The sequence below is a fragment of the Antedon bifida genome, chromosome 4 (assembly GCF_963402885.1).
Source record: "Antedon bifida chromosome 4, ecAntBifi1.1, whole genome shotgun sequence".
In the NCBI taxonomy this organism is placed as follows: Eukaryota; Metazoa; Echinodermata; class Crinoidea; order Comatulida; family Antedonidae; genus Antedon; species Antedon bifida.
The window spans coordinates 9,681,611-9,698,565 of record NC_136229.1 but is presented as its reverse complement, the minus strand read 5'-3'; the positions used below and the strand labels follow the sequence as shown (position 1 = coordinate 9,698,565).

Below are 16,955 nucleotides of genomic sequence, written 5' to 3'. Positions count from 1 at the left end.
CAAAAGAAATGCCTGAGAATTTTGTCTACCGTTTTATTGACACCTAAATGACCTAAAAGAGGATCATCATGCGCAATACCAATAATATCCTGACGGTATCCCCTAGGAATAACAATCTGGTGAATCTCATTCCAAACTTCACTACTTGGAATATCTGGTGGCCTCCACTTACGCATAAGTATGCCATCCTTTATAAAATAACAAACAGGAACAATAGACATTTCCTCTACAGAAAGAGCTTGCTGACCAAATGACAACAAATCAGGATCATTACTCTGCTCTTCCACTAACCTAGACCGATTGAGAACTGTCGGACCGAAATCACACACTTTTGGGTGCTGTTGTTCAGCCTGGGCAGTGTGTAACTCGGGACCTGAGCAGACAGCCTCTTGGGAAACGCGATCTGTAATGTCTCCGTAAAAACTATCACATAAGTCAATACTCTCATCCTCATCTATGGTTTTATTTGCCATAGATCGCGTTACCGCACATGATGGAAACACATGTGATAACTCTTTCTCTAAACACACCGTGCTTTCGTCTTCAACAGGACTCTTGCACACAACCGGTTCTACTGTCACTCTGTCTCCGGCCAAATCATTCCCCAAAAGGAGTGTGACACCCCATACTGGAAGACTCGGAACGACACCGATAACAAAATGTCCGCTAACAATATCTGTTTCAATTCGAATTACATGAAGTGGGACTTCCTTATAACCCCTTCAACACCTTGAATGAGCACACTTGCTCCAGCAGAAGACTCGTCCGAAAATGACAATGCCGATTCTAATATCAGGGATTGTGACGCCCCTGTGTCTCTTAAGACACGAACTTTACTCAGATTCACATCGTTGATCAATGCTACAGAACCAGTAGAGAGGAAAGGCTTAAATAGCTTTCGCACTTTTTCCGGATCTGAAGATTGGATCAACTTCTCACTTTCATCAACGTCATGACTCGCTGTCACTTTCAACGGGACTGTATTAACCAACGTGTTTGGAAGTGATTGGGGTTTCTTATTATCCCCTTTAACTTTGAAACAGCCAGCAATCTGCCTTTATATGACCCTTTTTCTTGCAGTAAAAACAAGTTCTGACAAATTTACTACTACTATTAACTGTAGTTTTCTGACTTTGGACCTTAGAATCATCAACAGATTTTGAAACCGATTTGGTATCCACCACCTTGTGCGTGAGCACATAATTATCGGCAACAGAAGCCACTTTCATTAAATTATCAACTTTCTGCTCCTCTAGATGTGTACGAACTTCAGTAGGGGAACAAGATTTAAACTCCTCAACTAACATAAGCTCGCGAAGCTTTCCAAATTCACCGTTTACTCCTTCCGAACTACACCATCTATCAAAAAGAATCTGCTTCTTACGTGCAGATTCTGTAAACGTTTGATCATAAGGTTTACCTAAGTTCCTAAATTTCTGACGATACACCTCTGGAACTAACTCATAAGCTGACAAAACAGCAGTTTTAACCGCATCATAGCTTTCACATTGATCATCAGCCAATGCAGAAAATACCTCTTGGGCTTTACCCACAAGAGCAGTTTGTAACAACACAGTCCAGTGTCTAGCAGGCCACTTTAATCTATTAGCAATTTTCTCAAAAGCTAAAAAATATGTCTCTACCTCGTCCTCATTAAACTTGGGAACCCATTTAATATTCTGAGTAATCTCTGAATCATTAGGTGTAGAAACCTGTGTGGTGTGACCCATTTGGTTAGCTAATTCTAATTTCCTTAACTCAAATTCATGTTTTTCTTTCTCCATTTCCCTTTGAGTTTGCATCTCTATTTTTCTTCTTTCAAAAATTAATTTTTCACGTTCCAACTCAATTCTAGCCAACTCGACCTCATTCCCCGCAGTTTTTACGGATTCATGAGTAATTAAACCAACATGATTTCCAATCACATTTATCAAGTCATATTTATTCATGGAATCATTTATAGATGCTCCAACCCTAGTACCTAGGAGTCGCAAACGCTCCCCTGATAGCTGAGCTACCACCTCAATGGACATGCTATCCAAAAATTCCTCGTCAAAATCACTTTCTGACATAGTTTCGATTTGAAACAAACAAACAAAAACACAGGTTAAAATAATAACCAATATGACGATAATTAAGGCACCAGTAATAAATTACCTGCCAAGCCCACACAGTATTAAACCTACCGTGCGCCATGGTCTCAATAACTAGACCCCTAAAATCAAAGCCAAACCGACTTCTAGTATCACAGGTAAGCCTACACAAGCCTAAAACAACAACACAGTGTACTGGCTCGACGACCGCCAAACCTCGTTCGTTATAAAACGCCTCTAAACCTAAAACCAGCTTAGAATAATCAACAAAAATTACCATCAGTTCGATCTACAACTACAATTCCGCACTTTGTTCACGGATGACCCCCAATTTGTTACGGGCTCGCTCGTTAGGCTGAAACCAACAATAAGAACATAACAAAACACGTTGTAGTTGTCGTCCATCTTTATTCATCTCCTCTCTTTTACTCTAGAGGGCTCACTTCCGTGTGACAAACCCATCACAGGACCAACAGCCCCTTCAGCATTCAGATGGGTGACCAGGTTGTCCAAAGTGTACTCCGGCCTACCCAGTATTTCGACGGCGTACTTCCGCAGCAGGCAGAGCTTGGTCTGTGTCTTCTGCGGAGTTGATGGTAATTTAAAACATGAGGGGAGGTGGTGGGACCACACGTGCCTCCTCATGTTGTGCACAGCCTCGAATTCACATCCTGGAAACACGCACGGGTTTTTACGTCGTGGGTGTGAATCCTCGGTCGGCGCGCTGGATGGTGGTGGTTCCGGCGTTGACTCGAGGGCAGTATCTACACCGGTCGTGTCTCCGCTGACCTCCGCCGTTGGTGCTGGGGTAGGTTCAGATGCGAGTAGCCGTCGCCAGGTTTCCTCCTGCTACTCGACCGACAGGGCACGCCACCGTCCATCGACTTGCCGTTGTGTTAAACGGATGTCTGTTGCGCCGAAATCAACCTATGGAGATACAAAAACACAAGATAATTAAATAACGGTACCCTACAATCGCTTCAGCTTGGACTTCTCAGTCTCTGCAGTTAGCGCATTTGTAGCGGTCGATGTTCAGAGCGTCTAAAGGTGAGACATTCACGCAGGCGCCATGGTACCAAACGTCGCAGTAGTCGCACTGAATCATGAATGACCCAGCTCAGGGTTTCTGGCAGGAACAGTATAGCGTTCCAGGCGTATCGTCGACGTTCTCATCGCTCGGATCTGAAAGAGATACATGATAGTTAGTTATCCACCCAGGGAGCTGCCGGTCGTGACAGGGCTTGAGCTTGTCGTGGTTCAAACCCATCACTTTGTTCCTCAGCTTGACCCGGAACAGTCCCGGAGAGATAACTTGGATGATGATGCCGGGTCCCTTCCAAGGAGGACACAGCTTCTTGCATTTACCCTTCGGTTGGCTATTATCTAGCACATATACCTTATCCCCACGGTTGTAGGGGCGTGAGAGGACACGGAAGTCGTAGTCTCTCTTCATGCGTCGCTGACTGTTGTTGACTGTGTAAGAGCGGCCACGTAGCTATCGGGTGCCCGTGCAGTTGGAGGGTCGCTAGCTGTAAACATGAGATCGGCAGGAAGGTTGATCTCTCGTCCGAGCATCAGCATGTTGGGAGTGATGGTGGTGGTTCCGGCGTTGACTTGAGGGCAGTATCTACACCGGTCGTGTCTCCGCTGACCTCCGCCGTTGGTGCTGGGGTAGGTTCAGATGCGAGTAGCCGTCGCCAGGTTTCCTCCTGCTACTCGACCGACAGGGCACGTAAAACTTAACATAAAGAACTAAATAATTCACTTTCAAAATTACTCCCCTGATCAGAGTGGAGTTCCAAAGGCATACCGAACCGGGAGAAGAAATTCCCTACCACGGCTCGGGCCGTCACCGCTGTCTGACAAGGAAGTGGGCTAGCTTCAACCCATTTAGTGAATTGGTCCACCATCATGAGAATGTATACATTGCCCATGTTGGTTTTAGGCAAGGGCCCAAGGAATTCGATATGTACCCGTTCCATGGGTGTACCTGCATGAATGTTTGTTAAAGGGTACCGGGCTTTACGGCCGGTTTTCTTATTGCGGCTACACACTTCACAGTTGGCTACATACCTTTCGATATCCCTGGACATACCATACCAAAAGAACTTTTCCTTAAGACGCAAACAGGTTCGGGCGATGCCTTGGTGTCCGGCCGAAGGGAGGTCGTGGTGTAGTCGCAAGGCGACTAGCTGCAAGTTCCTTGGCAGTACCAAAAGGCGCTCGCCAGACGTTTTGTGTTTCAGGAACAGAATGCCGTCGTCGGACAGATGAAGACGGTCGATTCAACCAAAAGAACTTTGTGCTCGGGCTGAAAAGGAACAGCTCATTAGTTGAGGGGTCGTCTTTGCGCTCCAACCACCGCAGGATAGGCTGGAGATCAGCATCCTTGCGTTGTTGGTCCTGGAGTTCGCTGACAGAGTACCCCCAACATCGGGCGGTCGGTGTCTCCGGCTGAATCGATGTGACCATATCTCCATCCTGTAAAATACAAATATTAGTTAATCCATTGGGGGCCCGGGTTACTTCCAAGGTCGCTCGGCCAACCGGGTCCCACACAAACCCCTCACTACCCACTCCTCTATTCGCCTGTCAAATCTGGGAGATGGGTATGACGTCGACATCCTCCCGGAACCGTGCCCATTTTGTGTGTGTCCTACGGTAGTAGGTACAACCTTCACAGGGCAGGTCGTCCGGAGTGATGGCGCCGCGCTCTCATCCCCCAAGACGGGAAAGTGCGTCAGCATTGGTGTGTAATCTACCCTGCCGATGCTCGACTACCATGGTGTACTGGCTGAGCTCCTCCATCCAACGAGCTAGTTGTCCTTGGGGACCCTTGAAATTAAGGAGCCAAGTTAGACTGCTGTGGTCGGTTCTTACCCGGAAAGGCTGGCCCAGCAGGTAGTGGCGGAAGTGCCTGATCATATACACAATGGCCAGCAACTCCTTACGGGTTGTGCAGTAGTTGCGTTGTTCGGCGGTGAGCCGGATGCTAGCGTAGGCGATTACTCGTTCCTTACCCTCTTGCATCCGCAGTAGATGCGTGGTCTGATTCGTCCACATCTAGTATGAATTCATCCCGGATGTTTGGCAACGTCAGGACAGGAGGTTGAACCAATGCGTTCTTGAGAGATTCGAAAGCGATCTGCTGGTCCTCTCCCCACACAAATTGGACCCCCTTCTCAGTCAGACGGTACAACGGGACAGCCAGGTTGACGAAGGAGTTGATGAATTCTCGGTGATAGTTAGCCAGACCAAGAAACTGTTGTACTTCTCGCAGGTTGGTTGGCGTAGGCCAGTTCTGGACGGCTTCTACATCCGTGTCGGAAACTGTTAGGGAGTTGTCACCGACGACACGTCCAAGAGACTCTACCTTTCTCTGAAAAAAAACACACTTTTTGGGTTTTAGTTTAAGGTTAGCATTCCTAACAGGAAGGTGAATCAATTGAGGATTGGAGCGACCGGGTACTTACCTTAACGAGGAAAGCTTTCCGTGAACTTCCTAAAGACTGGATTCATCGGAGAGCAGTCGTGAATCGGTGCTACATAGAAAAATTTAGTGTAGGATTCCGACCCTAGCCTAAAATGAATAGGTCCCACCTTGTAACCGGGCATCGATGTCCCTCTACCCGCTAGGGTAAAGTTAAGCTTGGCCACAATAGGTGGTTTAGGAACCAAACGAGAATATACGTTATCTGAGAGTATTGTCCGGTCCGCAGCCGTGTCCACAACAGCTGTTACTTCAGTCTGATTTACGTAGACTGTGGTGTATAAGGCTCGGTTGGATCGTACTCTGTTGATAACGATTGGTCTTTCAGTTTCGTCCGCTGCTTCCACTGGCTGAGTTCACCCCGCAGCACCCTGAGGTTCCAACGGTTCGTTGGTCGTCGAAGTAGTGTCCACGGGTGGATCTTCGCTACCTGGAAGCAGGTCTGGTTGCAGCGTCGTCTCTGAAAAATTACTCATAATAATGAAAGAATTATTAGTATTATCTTGATCCGTGTTATTGTGACTAATATTTCTATTATTGTTATCACTATTATCACGGTTATTGACATTACTATTATTATTTTTACCATGATTATTATTACCATTATATTTACTTTTGTTACCTTTCACAAGACCTGAGCCCGGACGAGGTGACAGGTTGGGAAGCTGGGCTGCGCTTCCAACCTGGTCTAGTTTGACGACTGGTCACCTTCCGACTCAATTTGTCGAACTTGTCGGGCTAACTTAGGACAGTCCTTCCTGAAATGACCTGGCTCTCGACACTCAAAACACACTCTCGGGGGCGAGGTTGAGTACCGTCTACCCGGTGATGTAGGTGTTGGATGCAAGGCCGTTAATAGACTGTCGAACCTGGTCATCAAATGGCCGACGTTGGTCGTCAACTGGTCGACGTTCGTGTTCAGTTGCCCCACTTGTCGTTCGACCGCTTCCATCCTGGTCTCGGTGCAGGGTGGAGTCGCCCGTGGAGGAATCTTGCGATCGTGTTGATCCTTCCTATCCACAGGCCCAGGGAAGACCGGTTTCTCGGGGCTCGCGGGGCGAGTCCAACCCTTTCCAAACTTACCAACCTGTCGGACCTCTACCTCCTCCCCACTTTCAGAAGATTCTATTGCATATGAGGGTGGCGACCTGTGATGTCGTTGGTCAGGCACGGCTGCGAAACGTACATGCAGCCTCACCTGCTCTCTTGGTCGCCCCTTCCTTCCCCGAATGCAAAGTTCCCTATAGCCAATGTATTTTTCGTAGGCTGCCAGTGCTCTCACCAAAGTAGTATGGTTCTGGTGTAGGATATACTGACCGGCCTCGGCATCGAGACAACCCACGCAGAATTTCACGACTGCTCTCCGATGAATCCAGTCTTTAGGAAGTTCACGGAAAGCTTTCCTCGTTAGGGTGAGTACTCGGTCGCTCCAATCCTCAATTGATCCACCTTCCTCTTGACTGGCCGCCTCCAACTTCACTTGCAAGACCTCAGGTAATTCCTCAGCCTTGAAGCGCTCGTCGAAAGCTCCTATAATATGCCTGAAAGATAAATCTCAGTTCATATGAGTTAGGTTAATGAATTAATCTGCCGCAATACCTGTAACGCACCATTGAAAAGCATCGCGCATTCCCCTATCACTGAGGCCATATTCGTCAGCATAGTTGAGGAAACGCTGCTTAAATAAAACCCAATTGTCCCTCCCGCTAAACGACAGATTTTTAGGAATGTCCTTTGACCTAAAATGTGGTTGTTGTCGTCTAGGGGCCCTGCGCTTGGTGGTTCATAAGAACTCTCTAAAAGACGCTAAGAATTCATCGTGTTCGGTGTGAAATGATGGTTGGGTATATTCCCCCTCACTCTCGCTGCCGTCGTAATACGTACGGTCATTGTTTTCATAAGCCCAGTCAACATGGCGTCTCTGAGGTACCTCTCTAGATGACCGCCTTGCTGGTGGGTGACCCCCGCACACACTTTATATACCAACCCATCATCCAATAAGAGGCCGCTACGCATGAATGACCCCCTCATACGGTACAATGGAACAAAAATTAAATCACTTGTGACACCCCCTCTGTTATAGTATTGGGACCTATGAGAGACGGGAGTGTGCGGCCGGGTATACGCTGATGTGGTGCTAGCAGTAACCACGGGAGTGTTACCCCCCATATTAGACTGTTCAGCCTGAAGAGTAGCCTGGGCCCTGGAATACACTGGCGTAATTCCAGGACTAACAGTAGATGTTACCTGTGTACCGTGAGATGAAAGTGTAGGAGGGGTGTCCCGATATTCTGGTTCCCCCCAAGAATCTACATAGGAGTATTGACCGGGCGTATTGGATGGGACAACTCCCTCCGGGCTACATAAAAACGGGTTAGATGTTGAACCATTGCCATCGTAAAGAGGGCGTCCTTCCCCAACCTCGGAACGTAGTGGAACCTCCGAAAGTGTAGGTGGTCTCAATTCGTGTCCCGGTCCCGGGCTGGCAGGGAAGTAAGTCCCGTTCATCTCCCCGAGGCTCACGGTGAATCGTGGAGTCCCCGGGGTGATATTCCCATAACGGCCTCTCCAATCTATCAATTTCTGGGCACGTGCAGCACCTATACCAGGCACCAGGAGTAGGTCTGTAACGTCACAGAAATTTATAGAAATAAGTCTAGCTTTTGGAGGCATATTATTTATTTAATTAAATACACTATAATAATAATAATAATTTAAAGTAAATCAGAGTGTTATATCAATAGGGATTCAAATTGTATATTGACTACGGTGATTATACCTATTTTACACACACAGAAATGTATCCCAATGTACAAAGAGTATACGTAAAATGTAGTGGTAAAATATATCATAATAAAACAAGCTTTAAAATAAAGTCTATTTCTAAAAAACAATAGTAATTAAAATGTATCACAGTTGCTAAACACAAAACGATATGCAAATGAGATCAATGGAATGTACGGAATCCGCCCACAGGTGTCTCAGGAAATCGATTACGTTTTTGCTCGCAGCGCCAATGTTGTAAAACGGCCGAGAATATAACCAAACTAGCAGAAAGTAGTGTGGCTTACCTGTCGTTGTGGGCTGGTCTCTTGGGAGTTCATTGCCCAACAATTGCCAATAGTATGTATAGTATAGTATACAGTATGCTATGTATGTCTTGATATTGAACACGGTGTGTATTCTATATCGTCCAAATCTCAAGAGAGCGCTGGTCTCCTCAGGACGACATACATGACCTCGGGTCACTCGGTGGACTGGACCATTTTACGGAGGGGTATTTCACTACAGTACCAGGGTTGTAATTTTGCCATATTCCACTCCCAAGTGAGACTTAGTTTAGTTTATTCACCCTGTTTAATGGGCAACTTACTGTACTTGCTGTTGAATGTGGATAATAAAAATGTTTCCTTTCATATTTTTTTGTACACTGCTTTGTGTACAGGTACGTGTTGGTGAGGTTGGAGGGAATACTCTAGGCCTGTATGGATGCCAGTTTAGTCCTAGTGGTGATGCAATACTAGGGCATGGATTCCAAGGAGCATTCCATCTTTGGCACAAGGAAGGTTTAGAAGTAAGTAAACCAGTGATGGATGACTGAGTGACATGATAGAATAAAAAAGTGGATGTTGCTGTGGAAACACTACCTAAACACTTTTCTGTTTTCTGTAATTGTGGTGATAATTTGGTTTTTTTTCAACAATATATCAACCAAACCATTTGGATTTGTTTTTTTTTGTTTGTCTTTCTTTTTAGTCATTTACATTTTTTTAATGGTTTTTGCCATTTTGTTTTTTTTGTGTGGTTGAGTTGTCACTTTTATAATTTAATTGTGGTCTTATATTATTTTTACTTGAAGTGGTGATACTTATTATTTACACTTTTACACATTTTGTGGAATTAAACTACACTAAGCACGTACTAAGCATTTATATCAATGGCCACGACGTTTTACTCACTGAGCTAGCCGTGATTTACAAAATTCATTCTGTTCAAAGGATAGGTGTAATTAATTCAAACTTCAACGACACGATCAGTCAATATGGTTGGCCGGCTGCCGAGACTAAAGACTGTTTTTATTTGGCGGGTTGGCATGGTATTTGTAGATCCGGCCATGGCGGTACACAATCAAGGAGGTTGCATAGTGACGTAATGTCAAATTACTGTTAATTTTTTAGTTTTTATCCTTAAAATGCAGAAAAGTGATATAGCCTATCATGTTCGACCCATCAAGAAACATCAGTGTGCCACATATGAGCACTTACCATTCAGTGGTTTCGGAGGAGATACGTAAAATTACACGAATAATTTAGTAGCATTAATATATAGATAATAAAAATGAATACTTTTTTTCCCATAGTGTGATAATAAATGGTCACCAGGTGTGGTTGTTAGTGGTCATTTTGGGTCAGTTGAAGATCTTGATTGGGATTCTCAGAATGGAAACTTTTTACTGAGTGTTGGTTCAGACCAGACTACTAGATTACATGCACCATGGGTACAAGATAATTTAGTAAGTTATTTTTGTTTTTATGTATGACACACTTTAAATACGTAATGTTAGATAACTATAGAAAATTAAATATATCCCATAAAAGATGAAGAAAATAAAATATAAAGATAAAGTATAAATTTACTATATAAAGTTATAATTGATGTATAAGATAATGTATCGTTTATTTTATTATTTTTATATATTTTACCGTTCATATTAAACAGTATTCCACTGTATTAATTATTGATGTTTTATAAAAATATGGATTTTTTATCCAAGAAATAAAAGTGGGTGATCCCAATAAAAGAGAAAAAAAACTATCCAATAAATACAAATAAGAGATTTAAAATCTGCTACAATACAAATTAGATTGCACTGATTAACATTTGATTTTTCTAATAATTGCAACGCTACACATATTAAGGCCAATTTGCACACATGAGCAGTATCGGTAAGTAAAATACTTGTCCCACATAAAATCTGTATCCATCCTGATCTGAACCGCCCGGCCGCTCCAGCGTTTTGTGTAAATGTTCATAAGAAATAACATAGACTCTATATATTTGTTTTCCGGTTACTATTACCGGTTACCATTACCGCTCACCTGTGTATATTGCCCATGTTTATTTTTTCAGTTACATTGTTACACACAATTGACTGACTATTAGTCATGCAATACATGAAACATATATCTTTTAGATTTTGAAGGTAAATATTTTTAAATAAACAAGCTAGATACACAATGTAGTGTGTTTATTAATTATGTAGTTTAGAGATGTCATGCTAATCTTCACCCGGTATCACCCGGTAGGGTTTTATGAGATAAAATGTTATCAAGTACATGCTAACATAATATTTAATGTTATTGTGATATTTAATTAATTTAATTTTTTTTAAATAATATAACAAATTGTCAAAATATGTTGTTTTTTCCAAAACTCATGACCGCCCTCTGTGATAAGTGATGTTTTGTTGACACGTTGTGACGAATGAAATGTTTAACAATATTTGAACTGATTTTAACTTGTTTCTGGAAAGAAAAATATATATATATAAGTTAAATTTACAACTAATGGCCCATTTACACTAAAACGATAACGATCGACGATAAATAGATAAGCATGTACTTATCATTATAAAACAAAAGAAATCTAAGTTTTTATACCCAATAATATCGTGACAATACAACGATTTTATAGTTTTTATTAATCATGACAACATTTGGTTGAGTTTTAAAAAATATCATTTTTATCAAAGACAGCATAAATGATTATCCTATAGCTCTAGAACGAAAACCTTTCTAATGTCTTTTGTTTAATGTAAGAAAAATGCATGCTTATCTATTTATCGTCAATCGTTATCGTCCTAGTGTAAATGGGCCTTAAAGCATCTTAATAACATGTACTTGACATCATTTATATCATAAATCCCTACCAGGCGATACCCTCTACCTTGTGATACCGGGCTGAGCCAGGTAAAGATTAGCATGACCTGTTTAGACTGCATAGGTAAATTGTCGATTTCCTGTAATAGTCAAAATCTAGACCAATACTGTGCTACATATACTGTACATTACCTACCATAATGTATGTATGTATAGCCATATCTAAGATCTGAAAATATAATATGTACAGTCTTTTCACTTGCATTTGTCTTCTTATCTCAGATCAGTTGGCATGAGTTAGCACGCCCTCAAGTACATGGCTACGATATGCAGTGTTTGTCAATGGTTTCTAGCAATAGATTTGTATCGGGTGCTGATGAGAAAGTAAGCAAAGCAACACATTATTAGGAAACTCCTGCGATTAATAAATTGGGAGGTCTGCTACGTAATGCATAGTTTTTGGAAAATGTAGCTTTATTTCTAATTTTTTAAGGTTGTTCGTGTATTTGATGCACCAATGAATTTTCTAAGGAATTTCTCACATTTATCAAAGATTGAGCTTTCAGCAGATGAATTTGAAAAGGTAAATTCGTTATAAATATAATACAGTGTGTAAACAAAATATTTTGAACTCCCAATAGTTTCAAAGCATATACATTCATATCGTGTTGTGAACAGTCTAAAACCAGTAGATTTGCCACTAAGAAGCCTAAATATAATGATGTTTTAAATTTTTTTAACGGTTATATCCATTACAATGAGTGTAAAATTGGCATGTTCCTTTATTTATTTATATTTATTTAGTTATTACATTTATTTACCCAGGTAGCCCAAACAGTTAAAAACTGGTTTCCATTGGGGCCCTGCATTTTACGTTATTTTTGAAATTTTTTATGACGGTATATTTTTAGCCTTTAATCTTGTTGTCTTTTATAGTCTGCTACAAATGCTCCAATGGGTGCCAGCGTTCCTGCTCTTGGTCTTTCTAACAAGGCTGTATACAAAGGTGAATCCACGGCACCAGAATCAGACAGAGAAATTAACCATCCCAGTGAGCTGTATACAGAGATATACTTCTCATCTGTCAACTTAAAGAGTGAGTTAATTTATTATATAATTTTCCTTCCCTTCTTGGTCCTTAGTTTTCTCCAGTATTATAGGAATATTTGGTAATACTGTATGTTTTTCACATGTATCAACTAAGATCATTTATTATGATTTATGACATTAACCTTTAACCTAACCCTACATGATAGAGGCACTACATGTGATACAAATTAGATGTTGTATTACCAAATATTCCTATGATACTGGGAAAATATTATTATTATGATGATATTAATTTATACTCGCTTATTTTGCAATAAAAATGTTTGAATTGTGGTATTTTAGACTTTAAACATATTTCTATATTTCTAGAACCTCCAACTGAGGAACATCTACTGCAAAATAGCCTCTGGCCTGAAACACAAAAGCTGTATGGACATGGATTTGAAATATTCTGTCTAGCCAGCCATCCAGCAGGGACATTGGTGGCTTCTGCCTGCAAGGTAAAATATTTTTTTTTACAATTGCTGGTTTAAAACTAATTCCAGGCCTAAATGGCACAATGTAGTTCAGGGTTCAGGAAATTACATAGGAAGATACATTATGAGTAGTTGAAAAAGGGGAGATTTATGATGTTGTTTCTAACTGATAATCAGCTAGCCTGTATACTATATAGCTGGGCAGATTATGGCCAAAAAGTCCTCTAGAAAAGGTTGAGGTGGCAATGGAAGTACTACCAGCTAATAGCCTCTAATCTGCCAACCTAATATGTTCAGACTGGGCTTTTGGGCCCAACACATGTATAACTAGATCAGGAATTGGGATTAAATAAATACTCATAAATTTAAGTATTTATGTTCTTATGAGCATGAATCTCTTTTCAATTAATTTTCATAGCAGCTTACTACACTATAACGTTTTTGAATAAATATTCATTTATGAATAACTTCATTTAAATACCGTTGCAAATGTTTATAATGTTTAAAAATAAACGCACCATGTAATATAACTTCCCACTGAAGACAGAAGTGTTTCCTGAAACATGTATGTATGTTTATAACTGTCGTTTAATAAAGATGTTTTGATCTGAATTTGTATTATCTCCATGCATTTACTAATTCAGGCTACAAGACCTGAACATGCTGCTATCATATTATGGGATACCTCTACATGGAAGAAACAGTGCCAACTCCACTCACATTCATTAACTATTACACAGCTTGCTTTCTCTCACAATGGCAACCTCTTGCTATCTGTATCACGTGACAGAACGTGGTCACTGTTCAAGCGTAACCAAGATTCCCCACAAGATGGCCCATTGTACAGTAGGATTGCATTTACAGATAAAAAGACAATGATACATGGCCGTATCATCTGGGCGTGTTCCTGGTCACATGATGACCTATTTTTTGTTACTGCTTCAAGAGATAAGAAGGTATGAAATGAATTTGTATTTATTAAGGTCATGCTTTATTTTTATTTGAATATTATTAATAATAATAATATCCTGGATTTATAAATCCAAAATCTCAAATAAATATATTTGTGAAACCTCTAAGCGCCATACATAATATTATTAACCAAGTCATTTTTGGATCAAATACGTATGGAAACATACTCACATAATGCAGCTAGTAATCAGCGCAAAGTTGTGTAGTGACCTAGCTAGGTACCCATTTGTACAACTGAGTGGAGAGAGCCAAACGTAAGTAAAGTCACGTGTCTTGCTCATGAATACAAGCAATGTGACGAGCGTTAGATTCGAACCCATGATTTCATGATCAGTTTTCCAACGTCCAACACACTGCGCCACACACCCTGTGTTATAGGATACAGTATCAAACTTTACCCTAAAATAATCTCTAACTAAAAAATCCACCAGTCTGAAAGCTAAAGTACTAACCAATCAGCCAATGAGCTGGCTTGCAAAAAAGACACAACACTTCTGAAAAAGAGTATTTTATATTGTATTTTATAAAGGTAATAGTATGGGGAAAAGGCCCTCCTCCTACAACTGAAAGTTGCCTTGGTGACTATAAAGCATGTTCTGTACCTCTTGACATCAAGGATTCAGCTACTGCCGTTGCATTTGCCCCTGTCTTTGCTCAAGATGGAAGGTATTGTGGCTATTTGTTGCTATTTAAATATTTGATCAAATGTATTCTGAAATAAAATAATTATTGACTGATAAATACTAATGATGATTCTATTTAGTTATAATATTTATTTTCTTTCTATTTTTAATTCAGTTATATATTAAGTATTGGTACTGAATTGGGATTAATAAAACTGTACAAATGGCATCTGAAAACAATGGAATGGACACTCTGCTTGGATTTCAACCAAAGGTAATCTAATAAATTTCATTAACCATACTAAACAATTTTTATAATACTATTTAATTCTTATATATAATGCATATATAAATTTAATGCAATAAGTTTTCCCTCAATTTTATGCACTCACTAATACCACTTTCAAGTTAATTTGTTTGCCATTAAAAGTCATTACTAACCACCACTATCTCTCTATTATATTTGAAAAGTTTTCCATTTCATTCCCAAGCATTCCTCTTACTATTCTACAATTGTGCCCTGATCTAAATGTTTTATTAAATGAGATCGCTTGTTCACTCTTTCTTTAAACTTAACACCACACATCCATCTTTATTGCTCTTACTTTTAAAAACATTACATTTCATTCACTTTTTTTAAACATATGTAATTAATTACTTATGCAGCTTGTGCCATTCACTTACTGTCAAACGCTTACGATGGAGACCTAAGGTGGGACGAGCTGGACACAAGGTTCTGAACGATGATGGAAGCAAGAACTGGCTTCAACTTGCTAGCTGTAGTAGGGACTGTTCTGTAAAAATATTTGATGTTAATCTTGACGGGTTATGATGTCAACATATTATTAGTGTATGATCTTGGAAATACTTATTAAACACGTATTGACACGACCAACGACACAATCTGTTATTCGCATGACCATCAACTGTATGTCGCTATTGATACAGAAGGACCTTTGACACTTTGAAAAATCATATTTACCCCAAAACAATAGTATTTTCACAGAGATATTCTGATGTCGAAAATGTTTAATTTTGTTCTACCATTATATTATTATTAGTGTATGATTCACACAGCTAATCTGGTTGTATCGAAATGTTTAATACTACAATTTAATGCAGCCAACACTCACAATACAATACACACTTAGGCTGGCCTAATATATCTTCCAAAAATTCGGAAAGAGTTTTTAATTAAAAAGAAAAGTCTAGTTTTGGGAGAGTTCCAGTCTTCAGAGAGTTATTCAGTATTTGGAGAGGCAACTGTCTGTCGCCTATGATATATCACACAAATAAAGTTGCTGCGCTTATTATAAATCAAGTGCACCTAATGTATGTTTTTTAATAAGAAATACAGACTTTGCTCCCTCTGTCATATTGAAATGACTTGTTGTCTCCTTAAATGAAATGCAATAAAAGAGGTAATTAATATTTAGATAAGCGTTTTTACGTTTGTTTGTTTGCTACTGGTTACTGCACGCATCCATATACATGGTTACCAACATGACCGGGATTGTACAGGGAAGAAACTGAATTTAAAACTGAGCTGGAATGGTGTCTGACATGAATATTGAATCTGAAATGTTTGTTTCCAATTGAGTTCAACATTCATAGTTATGTTCTCATTGTCGCAAATGTCCTCAACTTTATCAGTAGGCCAGGGCGGCTTATACTAAAATGTTATAGCTCCATGCTTATACACTGTATTTTGTTTTGTGCATGTTTATTATAGTGTTACATATTTATATATTGTTCATCCATATTTGTTAATTTGTTTGTTTCATTCTTGACCTTAAATGTCCAGTAGTCATAAAGTATATGTGAGTTAACAAATAATATTTTAAAATTGATATACTGTATAGATAGATCAGACATATTCTGTTCTATATATCAATTTATTGGTTGATGATATTGATGATATCACTAACAAAATTATAAATGTGAATTATACATCCGGGGGGTGGCGATAACAACTTGTTGTTTTGGTTAAATCCATTGCACATATAGCACTGTGTTAATAACAGTTGGTGCACGACCCCAGTTAATATTTGACATTGTGCTTGATACCGTTATAAGCAGTGAATCCCTAATTCTAATTGCATAATGATTACGGTTGTGTTATCTTATCAATAATGATTATGATATTGGTAAAACGGTACAGTAATAACCTTATGACCGATCATCACAAACACCATGTAGCATACAATCTGTTTGATAATCTATTAGTTTATTTTGACAAAGACAAACATTCTTCTGAAGTTTTATATGAGGCTTTACGTTTCCAGCGATCATTTTGAATACCGCATTCAACGGGATCGGTCGCTCATCATCTGCGGCGAACTATTAGTCTTGGCTGTTTTTATCCATTTTAA

At 40.1% G+C, this 16,955-nt stretch overlaps 1 protein-coding gene across 1 annotated transcript in view; it reads left to right on the top strand.

Moving 5' to 3' along the window:
- The window catches only part of LOC144839463 (elongator complex protein 2-like), a 29,279-nt gene extending 12,919 nt beyond the window's left edge, over window positions 1–16,360 (top strand). Inside the window, exons 8-17 of the mRNA XM_078694827.1 lie at window positions 9,029–9,157; window positions 9,944–10,096; window positions 11,745–11,846; window positions 11,956–12,045; window positions 12,399–12,558; window positions 12,882–13,012; window positions 13,633–13,944; window positions 14,490–14,626; window positions 14,759–14,857; window positions 15,250–16,360. Of these exons, the coding sequence (XP_078550953.1) occupies window positions 9,029–9,157; window positions 9,944–10,096; window positions 11,745–11,846; window positions 11,956–12,045; window positions 12,399–12,558; window positions 12,882–13,012; window positions 13,633–13,944; window positions 14,490–14,626; window positions 14,759–14,857; window positions 15,250–15,415 (1,479 nt within the window). The 3' untranslated portion in view covers window positions 15,416–16,360. The remainder of the gene's footprint in view (window positions 1–9,028; window positions 9,158–9,943; window positions 10,097–11,744; window positions 11,847–11,955; window positions 12,046–12,398; window positions 12,559–12,881; window positions 13,013–13,632; window positions 13,945–14,489; window positions 14,627–14,758; window positions 14,858–15,249) is intronic.
- Window positions 16,361–16,955: the final 595 nt, after the last annotated feature.